At 46.2% G+C, this 17,668-nt stretch overlaps 1 protein-coding gene across 1 annotated transcript in view; it reads right to left on the bottom strand.

Annotated features, from left to right (window-relative positions):
- LOC309554107 (death-associated protein kinase 1-like) overlaps positions 1–17,668 on the bottom strand; it is a 98,135-nt gene that overhangs the window by 58,090 nt on the left and 22,377 nt on the right. Inside the window, exons 4-5 of the mRNA XM_082255653.1 lie at positions 9,284–9,379; positions 5,857–5,967 (exon numbers count right to left, since the gene is read on the bottom strand). Coding sequence (XP_082111779.1) covers positions 5,857–5,967; positions 9,284–9,379 — 207 coding nt within the window. The remainder of the gene's footprint in view (positions 1–5,856; positions 5,968–9,283; positions 9,380–17,668) is intronic.

Below are 17,668 nucleotides of genomic sequence, written 5' to 3' on the forward strand. Positions count from 1 at the left end.
CATGTCTAGAAAGGCTTCAGTAAACCTTTGTAATATCATAAAACTTTTCTGACCTTGCCAGAAGTCTAGTCTAGAAGGTCTGGGATTATAGGCTCTTTGTCAATATAAGGTTCAAAGTTTATTTGTTATATTGCTATATACTGAATCTGAGAGCAATACAATACTGCCATCTTTGGTGACTGATGCTAAGTGAAGTCTTTGGTTTAGACAGTCATTTCCAATATATATAGATATATATATTAAAGAGGTTGTAAACCCCCAACAAAATTTTTTTTTTCTTTTTGCAACCTGCAAGAGAAACACATAATGAGCTAGTATGCATCGCATACTAGCTTATTATGAAATACTTACCCTAGAACGAGCCCCCGCCGTGCCGTCCGCTTACCTGTATGACGGACGACATGTCCAGTCGCCCATCTTCCGGGATCGCGGCATCCGGCCATCTGATTGGCCGGTGCCGCAGTGACGTCACTCCCGCGCACGCGCGCGGGAACCAATGGTCACGGCACGGAGCTCTGAAGGAACGGCACGAGCGGCCATTCCTTCAGAGCGCATGCGTCAGTAACGTCACTGGCTGCATGTAAGGTAAATATCTCCTAAACGGTACATGTTTAGGAGATATTTACAGTACCTATAGGTAAGCCTTATCATAGGCTTACCTATAGGTACAAGTTACAGAGGAGGGTTTACTTCCTCTTTAATTATATGATGGTGTTACCAGATTCATTCCTTGCCTAGATGCATGATGGAGATATTAAATGTACATGTAATCAATGAGAGTATGGATAGATTATTATGTTGTTTTTATGATATTCTTAAATGGAGAAATTATGATATAGTTTTAAATATCCAATATATACTGGTTAAGAGGTGTCACCCAATGACCTCACCAGTTAATGGATAAGTTATCTCAACCAATGGGGATAATGTTCCTCCCTCTGGGTTTGACTTATGGTAATTTTACAGCCCTTTTGTTCAATACAATATAAAAAGGGAAGCCCAGATGAGAGAGAGACACAACACATTCCATTACACAACATTCATTACACATACAACATACACACTACTCGCATCCATACATATACTCATCTATACAGACTCCATCTTGCTCCATCATTCATCTGAAACTTTGAAGGACGCCAAACGAAACTCCTCCCTAACTGGCCACCATTTTGGGAAGGCAGCCATCTTAAGGACTCTGGTAATGACCATTCTAAGCTAGCAGCCATTTTAAATATGGTAAATATACCTTGCTGTTTTATTTGATTAATATTTACTATCATTTATTTCCTTCCTTACATGTTTTACATTGCATATTTAAGGGTAATGAGATTACAATCCCAGCTGTATGAACCATGTAGATTTTTCTCTAAAAAGCTGATTTTTGTTTCTATACATTTTTATTACTGTAATATCAGATTTAGCGCATTATTAGCGTATTAGTCTACCATTTTGCTTGGCCTATTCTCGCTCCATCTGCAGTGGAGTGACTTTCGGCTGCACAATTCGCAGACAATTGTGGTCTGATTATATAGAATATTAATTTATGGTTTATTACTATACCTGGGGAAACATGTAATCTTGCTTTATTTTTACTTTCATTATTGAGCTACAAATCACATTGCATTTATTGTTTGAAGTTTGTATTTTATGTAAAGTTATCTTTTTGTGTCATCTCAAGTCTGATCATTTATTGTGAATACATGTCTTGTGAATAAATATACTTATATATTCCCTACTGTAGACTGTTTTCACTAAGATTGGTATATGCTTTTAAAAAGAAATTAATCAATAAAAAGAATTCGCTACATATTGATTTGTGGAAATAAGTGGAGATTCTCCTACATTACAGATCTTTGCTTATTGAAATAAATAGACACTGTTATATTCAGAGCAGTATAAATATTCTGACAAAACAAAGCGGGCGGATCTCCTAAGTGACAGGCAGGGTCAGATTGCAGGATTCAGCATAGCTGAACCTGCGATCTGTGCCTGTGTCACATAGTCCCCTCCCCCCCACACACGTTAGTAAGCACCAGGCATACATTAACCCCTTGGTCACCAATAAAAGTTAACTCCTTCCCTGCCAGTGTCATTTTTACAGTAACAGTGCATATGTATAGCACTGATTACTGTAGTAATGTCACTGGTACCCCCAAAAGTGTCAAAAATGTCAGTCAAGGGTCCGATCTGTTCGCCGCAATGTCGCAGACCCACAAAAAAAAAATCTCAGATCGCCGCCATTACTAGTTAAAAAAAAAAAACAATAAAAATTACATAAATTTCCCGTAGTTAGTAGCTGCGATAACTTTTGCGCAAATCAATCAAAATACGTTTATTGAGATTTTTTTTACCAAAAATATGTAGCATAAAACAAATTGGCCTGAAATGTTAAAAAATTTCTATTTTTACATTTTTTGGGGGGGCAAATTCAAATAAAAATGTAAAAAATATTGTTATTTTTTCAAAATTGTCGCTCTTTTTTTGTTTATAGCGCAAAAAGTAAAAATCGCACAGGTGATCAAATACCACCAAAAGAAAACTCTATTTGTGGGGGAAAAAGGGACATAAATTAATTTGGGTACAGCGTTGCATGACCGTGCAATTGTCCGTTTAAAGTAACGCAGTGCCGAATCGCAAAATATGGCCTGGTCAGGAATGGGGTAAAATCTTCCGGTCTCAAAGCGGTTAAAAATACGCTCATTGAGAATTTTTTTGTCAAAGATGTAGCTAAATACTATTTGGCTTAAGGCTACATTCACACCTGAGCGTAGCGTTTTTGCGTGATTTTTACCGCGATTTTACCGCGATTTACGGGCGTTTTTTGTGCAGGCGTTTTTTTGATTGAATAGATACCAATGGAAAACGCCTGTAATCTGCCCAAAAAGAAGCTCATGTACTTTTTTGAGCGTTGGGCGTTTTGCTTACAGCGTCAAAACGCTCAGATGTGAACAGGGGCCATTGAAATGAATAGGATTTGTCTTGTCGGGCGTTTTGAGAGCTGATCCTAGAGCAGAAAAACTCCCCAAAAACGTCCCAAAACGCCTAGATGTGAACGGAGCCTAACAGCGTCAAAACGCTCAGATGTGAACAGGGGCCATTGAAATTAATAGGATTTGTCTTGTTGGGCGCTTTGAGAGCTGATCCTAGAGCAGAAAAACTCCCCAAAAATGCCCCAAAACGCCTACATGTGAACAGAGCCTAAATATATGACAAAAAGTGAATATATTGGATATTTTTTAACTGTCAAAGTAGAAAAATATTGTTATTTTTTCGAAATTGTCGCTTTTTTTTATTAATATCACAAAAAATGAAAATCGCACAGGTGATCAAATACCCCGAAAAGAAAGCTCTGTTTGTGGGGAAAAAAAAGACGTAAATTTTGTTTGCGAACGGCGTTGCATGACCGCGCAATTGTCAATTAAAGTCGCACAGTGCCGAATCGCAAAAAGTGGCCTGGACGTAAGACAGCAAAATCCTCCGGTGGTAAAGTGGTTAAATGTAGTATTTGGATCTAAAGAGTCAAATTTACTTTTAAAGTGGCATTAACATTTTAAGGCTCCATACACTTGTGCCATTTGTCATGCAACGTTGGACATCAAAGTCATATGACAAGTCGCACCCCATTCTTTTTAAAGGCACCTGTTCAAATTGGTACACTTTAAAGTTGCAGGGACTTTGTAAAGGTCTCTGCACTACTTTGCTGCGATTTTTGATGCGACTTAGATCCATTGAATGTAAAGTTGGATCAAAGACTAAACTGAAAGACGAATCAAAGTAGCACTACAAAGTCGCACTGAATAATGTATGACTTTTAAAACGCGCTAATGTGAATAGATCCTTATAGAATCTTATTTGAGATTTGAGTGATTGGGTTTATATTTCCTTTAGGGATCTTGGTGTAAAAATTCTGTAAAGCCATTTAGACTCCATTCACACTGCCGCGACTTGTCAGGCGACTTGTGTGCCCTCAAGTCGCCCCAAGTCGCTTGTCATAACAAATGCAATGTAAATCAATGAGAGCCGTCTTAATATGCACTACTGAAGTCGCTCCGACTTCAGAAAAGGGTCCTGTACTACTTTGAGGCGACTTGTATCCGACTTGTCCCAATAGACTTCAATGGGAGTCGCCTCCAAGTTGGATCCTTATGTTTTGTCAAGCGACTGTGATCCGACTTTCCAGGAAGAAGAAGGAAAATTAGCCAGGCATTCCCCACATGGCAGCCATGCCTACAGTTCATATATACCATTATCTCTGCCTGGTCTGTGTGAGTGGCACTGGTGGACACAGATAAGTGGCACTGGTGGGCAGTGGCACTGGTGGACACTGATACGTGGCACTGGTGAACACTGATTCGTGGCACTGATGGGCAGTGGCACTGGTGGACACTGATACATGGCACTGGTGAACACTGGTGGCACTGATACATGGCACTGATATGTGGCACTGGTGGACACTGATTCGTGGCACTGATATGTGGCACTGGTGGACACTGATACATGGCACTGATGCATGGCACTGATACGTGGCACTGGTGGACACTGATTCGTGGCACTGACACATGCCACTGATATGTGGCACTGGTGGACACTGATTCATGGCACTGATACGTGGCACTGATATGTGGCACTGGTGGACACTGATTCGTGGCACTGATACGTGGCACTGATACGTGGCACTGGTGGACACTGATTAGTGGCACTGATATGTGGCACTGGTGGACACTGATTCGTGGCACTGATACGTGGCACAGGTGGACACTGATTCGTGGCACTGATACATGGCAATGATATGTGGCACTGGTGGACACTGATTCGTGGCACTGATACATGGCACTGGTGTACACTGATTCATTTCACTGATACGTGGCACTGATATGTGGCACTGGTGGACACTGATTCGTGGCTCTGATACGTGGCACTGGTGGGCAATGGCACTGGTGGACACTGATACGTGGCACTGTTTGGCAGTGGCACTGGTGGACACTGATACGTGGCACTGGTGGGCAGTGGCACTGGTGGACACATACGTGGCACTGGTGGGCAGTGGCACTGGTGGGCAGTGGCACTGGTGGAGACATACGTGGCACTGGTGGATACTGATATGTTGCACTGGTGGGCAGTGGCGCTGGTGGACACTGATATGTTGCACTGGTGGGCAGTGGCGCTGGTGGACACTGATACGTGGCATTGGTGGGCAATGAGGGAAAAAAAACAGAAAAGGGGAATTAGGTCACAACACATCATATTCTGATTGGCCAAATACAAAGTCGTACAAAGTTGTCTATCATATAAGTTGCTTAAAATAATTCACAAGTTGCGCTAAAGTCGCGCTGAAGTCGCGCTAACAAGTCGCCCCTTATGAGGCGACTTTCTGGTAGTGTGAACCGGCTCTTAAGTGGCACCAATTATGGTTTGTGTAATATAATATAAGATATTATATAATATTATTAAAGGAGTCATTAAGTCAGAAGGTTTTTTTATCTTAATGCATTCTATGCATTAAGATAAAAAGCCTTCTGTGTAAAGCAGCCTCCCCACCACCCCTTATACTTATCTGAGTCCCATCTCTGTCCAGCGATATCAACGAATCCCTTGGCGGTCCGCGGCTCACCCACCTGTTTGGCTGAGACAGCTGCGGCGCCATTGGACACCTGGATTTAAAGCCTTTGGGGAAGGGGAGCTTTGCGTCATACTAAAGATTGGGTTTGGAGAGATAGACCGCGTTCGCTAATGACTGTTGGGCTTTAATTGCACGTTGTAATTGAAGGTAGTAAAGAAATAATTAAAAAATGAAAGAAGTAAATAATGCAAATAGTGAATAAGACCTCCTCTTACTACAGGATGGATTCTTACCTGGTTTTGTATTGTAGGATTTGCTCCTTTTCTCAGTAAAGCCTGGCACATGTTAGAGGAATTACCAGCAGATTTTAATGACGCAGCCAAATGTAAAGGAGTATTGCCACGCTGCAAAATTAACATAACATATGTATGACTTTACAGACACTGTAACATGTAGTAACGACTCTTCTAAGCATTCAAGCATCTCTTAAGAAGTCCAAAAGTACTATTATTATCTAAAGCAGGGTTTCTCGACCTTTTTTTTCAGTCAAGGCACCCTTTAAAATTATGGCCAGTCATGAGGCACCCCATTCTAAAATATAAAAAACTATTCTTATAGTTGTACATTGAGGCAGCATTGATATACACAGAACACCAAACATTAGAGGGGATTTATTCTTCCAAAGCAAATACACTTTTGCACACTAGTACCGACTAGTATTCAAGTGTTTCTCCTCTCCCTCAGTTTCTCTCCATCACTCAGCTAATGTTACCTCAGTGTTGATAGAGAGGGGCAGGGGGGGGGGGTCAAACAAGGATGCTGTGCAGGCGATCAACACTGATGATATCACTTGTTCTTAGGATGCCAGTGGCTGGAAGGTTGAAATGGTGCACAAAAAAACCTTTGGTTTTGTGTACCTTAAAAGGCAGGCTTGATCCATTTGCTGACTAGTATACATTTTTAGGCAAATTTTAGGCATTTTGCCAAGGCACCCCTGAACAAACCTCAAGGCACACCAGGGTGCCTGGGCACCCTGGTTGAAAAAGGATTATCTAAAGCAGCCTTTCTCAACCGGTGTGCCGCCAGAGGTCCTCAGGTGTGCCGCAGGATCATGGTAGAGAAGGGCTGTCAGATGAGCCTGATCTCCCGATCCCCTGCCGAACTGTACATCGGCGCTGTGAAGGAGCTCCGTCAGCCTCAGGAAAGTGAAAGTAAAGGGAGGGGGAGTGTGCTGTGCTCTCTGCTTCCCCCTACAGTGCAGTACCCGGCTGTGTGAGGAAAGGTATTGTACTAGAATTACTCTATTATTGTACTAGAATGTACTAGTATTGTACTAGAACTTTTAAAGTTTGTGTGTGTGTGTGTGTGTGTGTGTACACATGTGCATGTGTGTCTGTGTGTTTGTACATGTGTTTGTATGAGTCTATATGTGTGCATGTATACATGTGTATGCATGTGTGTGTGTGTACATGTGTCTGTATGTGTGCATGTATACATATGTTTGTATTTGTACATGTGTTTGTGTGTGTATGCATGTGTGTGCATTTGTATGTATGTGTGTGTTTGTATATGTGTTTGTATGTGTGTGCGCGCATGTGTCTGGATGTGTGCATGTATACATGTTTATGCATGTGTGTGCATTTGTAAGTGTGTGTTTGTGTGTTTGTACATGTGTGTTTGTACGTGTGTGTGTGTGCATGTGTCTGTATATGTGTGTATGCATGTGTGTTTGTACATTTTTTTGTATTTGTGTGTGTATGTATTTTTGTATATATATGTGTGTGTATGTATTTTTGTATATATATGTGTGTGTGTATGTATGTTATTTTTAATCCTGAACCCCCATTCCTGTACTGTCAGAACTGCTTTTTAGGGCTTGTTTCTGATAGCAGCAAGGGCTGATACTCCTTTGAAAATCAATCCTTGCTTAGATCACTTTTCAGAGGCATTTGGCAGGTGGTAAAGAGGCAATATGTTGCTTCTCGCCTCCTGTTTTAAGCCCGGAAATGCAGCACCACCACACCGCAACCATGCACACAGTTGCAGGGTGGTTGCAGTGCAGCCCCATTCACCCTGGGTATACCACCAGCTGCAGCCACCACATGTGTACATCCCCAGATGCTGCCTCTGCAGCTAAAGGGGGAGCAGCTGAGGGTAGTAAAGACAGCTCAACCATGTGATTTTACTGCCCCTCCAAACTGACATGTGAACAAGCCCTGTGTTTTGTATGTGTTCTGCGTGTAGGGCTTCAATGGGCTTCCCTACCAGCAGAAATGTAGGGAAAGAAGTCCTTGACCCTTTAACTTGTGCCTCACCCAAAGCACCCCATGTTTGCCAAAGTGTGGGGTGCCATTAGGAATTAAAGGCACCCCTAAAGAGCAGAGCATTTGTCTGTGTGTCAGGAACGAGCACGATTCTGCACGTGTTCTGCGATACACAGTAACGTGAATCAAACCTTGGGCAGGGGTGCCTCAAGACTGAAAATACTTTTGAAGGGCGCCCCAACTAAAAAAAGGTTGAGAAACACTGATCTAAAGTACTGTTTATATCTCTAATTTTACACAATATAAAATCATTATAAAATAATTGATATACATTGAAGCCATGTCGTACACCTTTCTTCCACCACCCAACAGGGTCTGCACTTCTGCACTGAGACCAAACACAAAGTTAGGTCAATATGTGCTTATGCTTCCATACTTTAGAAAGAAGCAGGATATCCTTATCCTCCACTGTACATGTTTATACATAGTTTTAGTTTGAGCTTGTGAAGTGAGCCAAGGAGCCCCTGTAATTATTATTTATACGGAAGCAGAGCCAGAAAAATATATAATATATATTAAAATAGAAAATATTTTAATTTTATATTTTAATATTAATATATAAAATGCAAAGCACAAATCATGGCAAAATCGCAGTAACATCATGTGTGCAAAAACGCACAGCAAAAAAGCACTGCAGAAATACCCAAACGCAAACTGCACAGGTGTGAATCAAGTCTTAATCACAACTCTATCTTACTGGGTACATTTATGACCAGTACCTCATAATTATGGAGAAATGTTTTCTGAGCAATCCTTTTTATCCTTTAGATATTTATGAGATATCCTGTATATAACCATTTGCCATGGTAAAATCAGCCATGCTTGCTAGAAAATTACTTAGAACCCCCAAACAATATATATATTATCTGAAAGCATAGGCCCTGAAGAATAAAATGGTTGTTGTTGCAATTTTTTATTTCGCATGAAAGCCGTTTACCTCATATTTAGGTAAAAATACACTTAAAGGAATATTAGTGTACACAAACACTAAAAAATAATAATAACACTAAACAAAATATAATACACATTTTTTGATAAAATATAAAAGAGGATGTTCTGTTGATTAAATAGATACCAAACATGCCAAGATTTAAAATTGTGCACACCTATAAAATGGTAAAAAACGACAGCACCTAAAATTGTCAATTTAAAATGTGTGGCGCAATCGCAGCTTGAGTCATTTTTGTCTGTGATCAACTTTTTCGCTAAGGTTTTCAAACAATTTTGAAATCATTCATCATCATAAGAAACTTCTCTAACTGGTCTGATTATTACAAGTAAAATATGCACTGGTCATATTATTTTCTCTGCTTGGCCATAAATGGCTTGCATTACATTAATAAATAAATAAAAATAAATAGTTTTATTGGATTTTGAGTAGTTTGAACTCACACACCGTATCCTGCAGATTTGCGTCAGCTCCTTTATCGAGTAGGAAATTGACAACTGCTAAGCTTTCACCTTGAATGGCTTCATGAAGAAGGGATGAACCCTAAAACATAGAAACATTTTAAAATTTGCAGCAAAATAGGAAAACTACAGCAATAAACAAGAAGAATAAATAAATGAAAAGAGTAACATGATTATTAAACTTTAAAGAAAAGGAAAATGATAGCAAAGAATTGCAAAATATACACAAGGTTGTAGAGAATTTAAAGCAGTTAAAGTGGAACTATAGGCAAAACTTTTCTTTTTCATTTTGGATCGAGCAAGGGAGGTTTATCAGATTTTTTATCAGCCATCTGTGTCTCATTGGGGAGATTTTTCTTCACTTCCTGCCCCATAGCCAAACAGGAAGTGAGAGGAAATCCCTGCAAATTAAGAGAATTCCTTGGGGACCCCCAGGTCACCAGAACTAGTACCCCAATAACGGAATTTTTGTAAAATCTTACCGTAAAATTCCTTTCTCTGAGTCCTCCGACAGTCGCCGCCCCTTCCCAAGTCTTCACCAATGGGTATTGACCTTTGTCCGCAGGAGTAGCTAGGCACAAGATTTGTTAATAAAAAAAGCTTTTAGCATAGACACACCCCTAGGGGCTGTCCCCTTAGTCAATACCTCCCTGCACCAGCATTCCCAACTCAGTTTGGTAGCATAGCAGTAAGAGTACACAAAAACCCCAAAAGAGGGGCGGGGGTGGCGACAGCCGGAGGACTCAGAGAAAGGAATTTTACGGTAAGATTTTACAAAAATTCCGTTTTCTCTTACGTCCTCCGACAGTCGCCGCCCCTTCCCAAGTCTTCACCAATGGGACGTCCCAAAGCAGTGTAGACCTGAGGGGTGGGAGACGCAGCCGCAGAAAAAGCAACGCAGTACCCACATCAGAGAAAGGAACCTTACCCACAGTAAGAGAACCAACTGGGCAACAGGAAAAACGTGCTCAACAGGAGCAACAACCCAGGAAAAACAAGTAACCCAGGGGTAAAACACCCCAACAGCCAAGGACCCAAAAAACAAGGGTCCCTAAGGCACTGCCGCACTGAGAACCTTACGGCCAAAGGAGGCATCGGCCGATGCCTGAACATCCACCTTATAAAAAGTGGAGAAAGTGTGCACGGACGACCAAGTCGCAGCCTCGCACACCAGGGGCACCAAGGCCCGAAGCCGGAAGGCCCAAGACGTACTCAGAGATCTGGTAGAGTGCGCCTTAACAGGGAAGGGTGGAACCCGTTCCTGCAAGTATAGGCCAGAACAATGGACTGTCAGATCCATTTGGCAATGGTCGCTGCAGACGCCGCCATGCCCTTCCGAGGACCCTCAGGAAGTACAAGGAGGGAATCCGACTCGCGAAAAGAAATAGCGGACGACAGGGGGAACCCTGAGCGCCCCGACAACATCCAAGGAATGCAAAGCAACCCCCTAGGATGCACGGGCTTCGCACAGAGCGAAGGCACGACTATGTCCTCAACAAGGTGAAAGCAAGAGCCACCTTAGGGAGGAAGGACGGGTGAGGTCGCAAGACCACCTTACCCTTGTGAACCACCGAGTAGGGAGAACGGCAGGACAACGCCGCCAACTCTGACACCATGCGATCCGAAGTGATCGCCACTAAAAAAGGCAATCTTTTCAGACAGCAGAGACAAACGATATCCCCTTGAAGTTGCCAAAGGGGACACGCTGCAACATGGACAGAACCAAGTCCAGGTCCCACGGAGGTAAGGGCCCCCTCCGAGGAGGGGCCAAAAGACGCACACCTCGAACAAAGGTGCGAATGAGGAATGAGACGCCATAGGGCGCCGAAAAAGAACAGCCAGTGCAGAAACCTGGCCCGTTATCGGGGCCAGCGCCAAAAGCTGGACCACACCAGTCTGAAGGAAAGCCAACACTCTCGACACCGAGCATGAGCGAGGGGAGAATCCCCTGGACACATACCAGGCAAAGTACGCTTTCCAAGCACGGTAATAAACGTTACCAGACAAGGCTTTTTAGCCGTGAGTAGAGAAGGAAGGACCGCAGGGGAGAGACCCCCGTCCACAGGATCTGGCTTCCAACAGCCAGGACGTTACAGCCAGCGACTGTAAAGCAGGAAGGAAGATCGGTCAACAAGACAGAAGGGCTTCCCGCAGTGGCAGGCGCCACGGAGGCACGACAGCCAGATGAACGATGTCCATGTGCCAGGACCGGCGAGGCCAGTCCGGTGCCATCAGAAACACCACGTGCGATTTTTAGGCCAACCCGTGAAGGAGCCAGGATCGCAACTGAAGTGGAGGAAAGGCATACATCAGCCGATACTGATGCCAAAGTGCCACCAATGCGTCCGAGGCGGCCGCCCGAGGATCGCGCGTGCTTGCCACAAACCTTTCCCCCAGGTTGTTCAGCCGAGACACGAAACAGATCCACATCCGGGGATCCTCACCTCGCGCACAGCATCTGAAAGATTTCCGGGTGTGGGGACCAATCCCCCTGGTCCAGGGTCTGGCGGCTCAGATAACCGACCTGCCAGTTCCCCACCCCCGGAATGTGAACTGTCGAGAACGCCGGGACGTGAGGTCCGGCCCAGGACAGAATGTCAGGCACTTCCTGGGCCGCTCGGGCACACCTGGTGCCCCCTTGGTGGTCGACGTAAGCCACCGCGGTGGCATAGTCCATCTGAACCCGAACCATACGGCCCTGAAGTCGTTCCGACCACTGGAGAAGGCAAAGCTGTATCGCTCCCAAGTCCAGATTGCTGATCGGAAGGGAGGATCTCCCCTCCTACCAAGTTCCCTGGGCAAACAGGATGCCCAGAACACCACCCCAGCCCGACAGACTGGCAGCCGCGGTGAGCACCGTCCATAGCAACGGATGAAAAGACTTGCCCCCCGACACAGCCGGGGACTGGAGCCACCACAGAAGAGCTCCTCTGGTTCGGCGCTCAACGAAACCCTCAGATCCCAAGACTGAGGACGCATTCTCCACTTGGCCAGAATCTCCCCTTGGGGAGACCGCGTGTGAACCCCGATCAAAGGGAATCGCCTCGAAGGCCGAGACCACTAACCCCAGGCACCGCATACAGGTCCTGAGTGAGAAGGAACGGGTGTCCCGGAGGGACCTGACCTCATTCTGAATAGTCCAGAGTTCTCCCTCCGGCAGGAACACTCTAGCATGAGCAGAGTCCAGAACCATTCCCCGATAGGGAAAGCGAAACGCAGGAGACAGCGTCGACTTCGGAACGTTGATGGTCCAACCGAACTCCTGAAGCGCCTGTACCGTAGTGGACAGGGCGTTCCGCAGGCCCTGACTGACACTCGATCTAAACAGGAGATCATCCAGATAACCCAAGACCGCAACGCCCTGGGCTCTCAACAGGCCCAGAACAGGTGCCAGCAATTGGTAAGAAGCCGTGGAGCCGAAGCGAGACCGAAAGGCAACGCCACGAACCGGCAACGGTCCTCCATAATGGCGAACTGAAGGCCCCTTTTGGCGACCTTCGAAAATGGGGATGCGCAGGCACGCATCCAACAGGCCGACAAAGGCCAGGAATCCCCCCGGGCACAGGGCAACCCCACCGAGCGCAGGGATTCCACGCAAAACTCCCGAACATGCACGAAGCGGTTCAGAGCTTATAAGTCCAGGATCGGACGTACTTTGCCCTCCTTACTGGGCACAGTGAGCAAATTGGAGTAAAAACCCCCGAAACCTGACCCGGTGAGGCACCGGGACCACCACCCCCTGGGCCAGGAGATCCTGCATGCGCCCAGGAGACAGCCGAAGAATTGAGGAAAAAAACCTGTCCGATCTTGTATCTCATTCGAACGATTTCCTGAACCCACCTGTCCCGGGACAGCCAAGGCTGGAGGAAAAACGCACAAACGTTCCCCCACCCCAGAAGTGGGTGAGGGCGTCCCTTCAGGCAGAAGCGGAATGGGGCGCAGAGCCGGCGCAGCCAGACTCTCGCTACCCGCCCAAGGCTCCTTCAGGCCACCTTGGCCTTACGAAGGGTCTACCCCTGGACTGCGACTTAAGGGCACGAAAAAGACCCCTGAGAGGGTCCAAATGCGGGGCCCCGCTCGCCGCGAAAGGACGTGAGAGCTCTTGCCCCCAGTGACTCCATTCACCAGAGTATCCAAAGCCTCGCCAAAAAAGGCGAGACCCAGCACAGAGAAAACCATCCACCGTTTTCCGTGACAATTGGTCAGTCGACCAACGCATCAGCCAGATCAGTCGATGGTAGACAGCGAGAGGGGCCTCATGCAAGGCCGCATCGCAAAAGTACATGACCCCTGATGGAGCAGGACTACCATAGCCAGCGCAGCTGGCGGTGCAGCAGCAGACACAAGGGTGCGCCAGAGCCCCTCAGTCCATGCGGTCCCTGCTTGAGCCACCATGACAGAAGCGAAATAGGTTCGAGCATAGAGCCCGCCACCATATAAGCATGGCGGGCAAGAGACCCCAACCTCCCGTCCGTAGGATCCCGGAAAACCGGGGTATCCTTCAGTGGAAACCAGGGTAACCCTGGCCAACAGGTGAAACCCTGTGCCACCTGGGGTGCCACACACAAGCGCTCCTCCGTGGAGGGCGCAACAGGGTGAAGCAGCGTAAAATTGAAATAAGGGCTTTTTTTTTTTATTTGCGCCATTGTTCAATCACAGCGTGATTAAATGCAGCAGGGCAGGGAAAAAACCCGCGCCAACTAGCGGGTTCTATGTATCCTAAAGGATGATCTTTCATGGGAGGGAGCAGCACATCCATGAGCGCAAGCTCTTCAGGCGAGCCTGGGGGAGACGCATCAACCCCTTCAACCTCTGCCTCCCCTCCAGACCCCAAAAGGGCCAGAGCTGAGCGAGACCCTGAAAAGGGCAAGCCAGTCACAGCAGCCACATCACCATCTGAAACAGAGGAGATAGACAACCTGGCCCGCTACTATGCAGAACGTTCAGCCATCAGCACCCCCATCCATGACACCAAAAATGTCACTACAGCGGCCAAGTAAAGCACAGCAGGGGTTCAGCAGACCCAGGGTCCCCCACCAGGCTGGGGGAACCAGTTATCCAGAGAATCCATGTCAATAAACAAGTGTGGAACAAAAAGGTACTGGCCCTTTAAGCGCTGCGGCGAGCGCAGCCCACCGCAAAGCCCACAACCAGCACCGATCCCCACAGGGGCAGAATACAGCTGAATCATGGAGAAATCACCTGCAGAGCTCGCAGAGCATTGCCACTGATCGCTGTTCCAGAGATAGGCTGAACTATAACACTGCTGCTGGCTCAGGGAAAATGGATTCCCATAGGAATCAATGGAGGCTTCTAGAAAATGGCCGCCGACATGTGCTCGGATCGAGCGGCCCGCCACACACCAAAAATGTCGGCGATAGGCGCCAAAAGCACCGCACTGCAACCCTGTACAAGGCCCAGGGTGAAGCCAACATGTCACACACAGTGAAAATGGCGGACCGCGCGGTGCTCAGCCGTAGCGGTCACCGCACATACATGTCTGCACTCATAACACACAAGGTGACATATGAAAGGGAGGGGTCCCCACCTCACTACAGTGAATAAATAATAACCCCGCAGGGATACATCAGGGAGCCCACTACACAGACATGAGGGGACACACAGTACAGCAGACTGACACCCCAGACAGAGGCCCCCACATAGAAAAGGTGCTTACCGTACCGGATGGCGTGGGGAGCCGTCTCAAGCGACAAACCGCTATCAGGATGACAGGGAGTGCCGCAGCCAGAACGCAGTGGACTGCAGCACGAGACCGCAGAATGGCGTCCAGTGAGGTAGCCACCTCACAGGCAGCATCCCTGCAGCGAACAGGGATGGGTCGTTCATAGCGCCAGGGCGAACCATAGCTGAACGCTCGATGGCAGGCTGGGGATCCATCTGGCCCTCAGCCCTGGGATCCAGGGCGGCCAGTCCGAGACCCAGCTCCGCATGATCATCTTCATCTGAAGATCCCTAAACTAAAGCTGACAAAACAACAGCTAGTAAAGAAAGAAAAATACTTGAAATAAAATCAAAAAAAGGGTAGAAGGCTGAGACTGAAGCCCCAGCACAGGAAAGCCTGCTACTCCTAAGCTAGGCAAGATCAAACTGAGTTGGGAATGCTGGTGCAGGGAGGTATTGACTAAGGGGACAGCCCCTAGGGGTGTGTCTATGCTAAAAGCTTTTGTTATTAACAAATCTTGTGCCTAGCTACTCCTGCGGAGAAAAGGTCAATACCCATTGGTGAAGACTTGGGAAGGGGCGGCGACTGTCGGAGGACGTAAGAGAAAGAAAGATTTTCCCTCTAGTACTTTTCTGGAGACAACCCAAAGTGTGGGAGTTTAATTGTAAACATGATGAATATCCTAACAGTGGCACAGACAGCAATAAAATCCTGACAGGTGTTCTAATCCCTCTCCACTCTATTCAAAACCAAAAAAAATAAAGTTTTGCCTTTAGTTATACTTGAAGAATGAAAAATGAGTTGATCATCATTGCAAGATACAAAAAAAAAAAAAAAAAAAACATCATTAAAATCAGTTAGGCCCCTTTTACACATGCGGACCGATCACATCCGCCTGTCAGTTTTTTAGGCAGATCTGAACGGATGCCCCATGCATCTCTATAAGGCAGCGGATGTCAGCGGACATGTCTCCGCTGCCATCCGATCCTGTCTGTCAAATCCGGATGGATGGAAACCCTGTTTTCCATCTGTCTGTCGGATCAGATGGGATCGTATGAGAACGGACAGGCGGTTTCCTCATTCGATTCCCCCATAGAGAACAGCGGGGACTTGACAGCTCTGTCTCTGCACACAGCACAAAGACAGAGCTGCCATCCGCCTGCTCAGCGGCGGAATGGCGGATCGATCCTCTGCTGAGAAAAACAGAGTCTGCTGATGAAGCGGACAGTGTGAAAGGGGTCTTACTAATACAACACCAATGCTGTTCTTCTCCTGACTTTTTCTGTTTATTGGACCATTTGCAGTCATTTTGAAGCACATTTTATATATTCAATTTACCATGATTTCTATGTATTTCCATTTGAACAGAGTATCTTTTTTTTTTTTTATGAAGATTGATTTTGAGCACTGTGTTTATTATTGCTTTATAGTGATATACATGATATAAACCAAAGTATTTGTAATTTTTGTTCAGCCAGTCCTGAGATTTACACCGCCCTACTAGATAGCAGGGGCAGATTGGTGACTTGACTTTTCTCTGTAACCCCCTCTCTGCCCCCAGTCTGTGATTAGACAATGAAGAAGGAGCCACAACAGAAACAGTGGCGGCTGGTGCTCAAAATTTTTTGGGGGGCGCAAAAAGAAAAATGTAATAGGTATTGCTTCGCGTCAAAAAACGCAGTAAAAAATTGCGTGACTTTGAAGTCATGGTACAGGCATGGCACAGGTGATGGTATAGGCATGGCATAGGTGATGGTACAGGCATGGCACAGGTGATGGTATAGGCATGGCATAGGTGATGGTACAGGCATGGCACAGGTGGTGGTATAGGCATGGCACAGATATGGTATAGGCATGTCACAGGTCATGGTACAGGAGATGGTATATGCCCCCTTTCAATGCATTGACCAGCGTACATGCCCCCTTTCAATGCAGAGACCAGTGTACATGCCCCCTTCAATGCAGAGTTCAGCATGCGTGACCCCTTCAATGCAATGAACATTGTGCTGTGCCCCCTTCAATGCAATAAACACTGTGCTGTGCCCCCTTCAATGCAATAAACACTGTGCTATGCCCCCTTCAATGCAATAAACACTGTGCTGTGCCCCCACAATGCAGAGTTCAGCGTGCATGCCCCCTTCAATGCAACTGTGCTGTGCCCCCTTCAATGCAATGAACAATGTGCTGTGCCCCCTTCAATGCAATAAACACTGTGCTGTGCCCCCTTCAATGCAATAAACACTGTGCTATGCCCCCTTCAATGCAATGAACACTGTGCTGTGCCCCAACAATGCAGAGTTCAGCGTGCATGCCCCCTTCAATGCAACACTGTGCTGTGCCCCCTTCAATGCAATAAACACTGTGCTGTGCCCCCTTCAATGCAATAAACACTGTGCTGTGCCCCCTTCAATGCAATAAACACTGTGCTGTGCCCCCTTCAATGCAATGAACACTGTGCTGTGCCCCCTTCAATGCAATGAACACTGTGCTGTGCCCCCTTCAATGCAATAAACACTGTGCTGTGCCCCCTTCAATGCAATAAACACTGTGCTGTGCCCCCTTCAATGCAATAAACACTGTGCTGTGCCCCCTTCAATGCAATAAACACTGTGCTGTGCCCCCTTCAATGCAATAAACACTGTGCTGTGCCCCAACAATGCAGAGTTCAGCGTGCATGCCCCCTTCAAT

The sequence above is a fragment of the Pelophylax lessonae genome (assembly GCF_965119305.1).
Source record: "Pelophylax lessonae genome assembly, chromosome: 4".
In the NCBI taxonomy this organism is placed as follows: domain Eukaryota; kingdom Metazoa; phylum Chordata; class Amphibia; order Anura; family Ranidae; genus Pelophylax; species Pelophylax lessonae.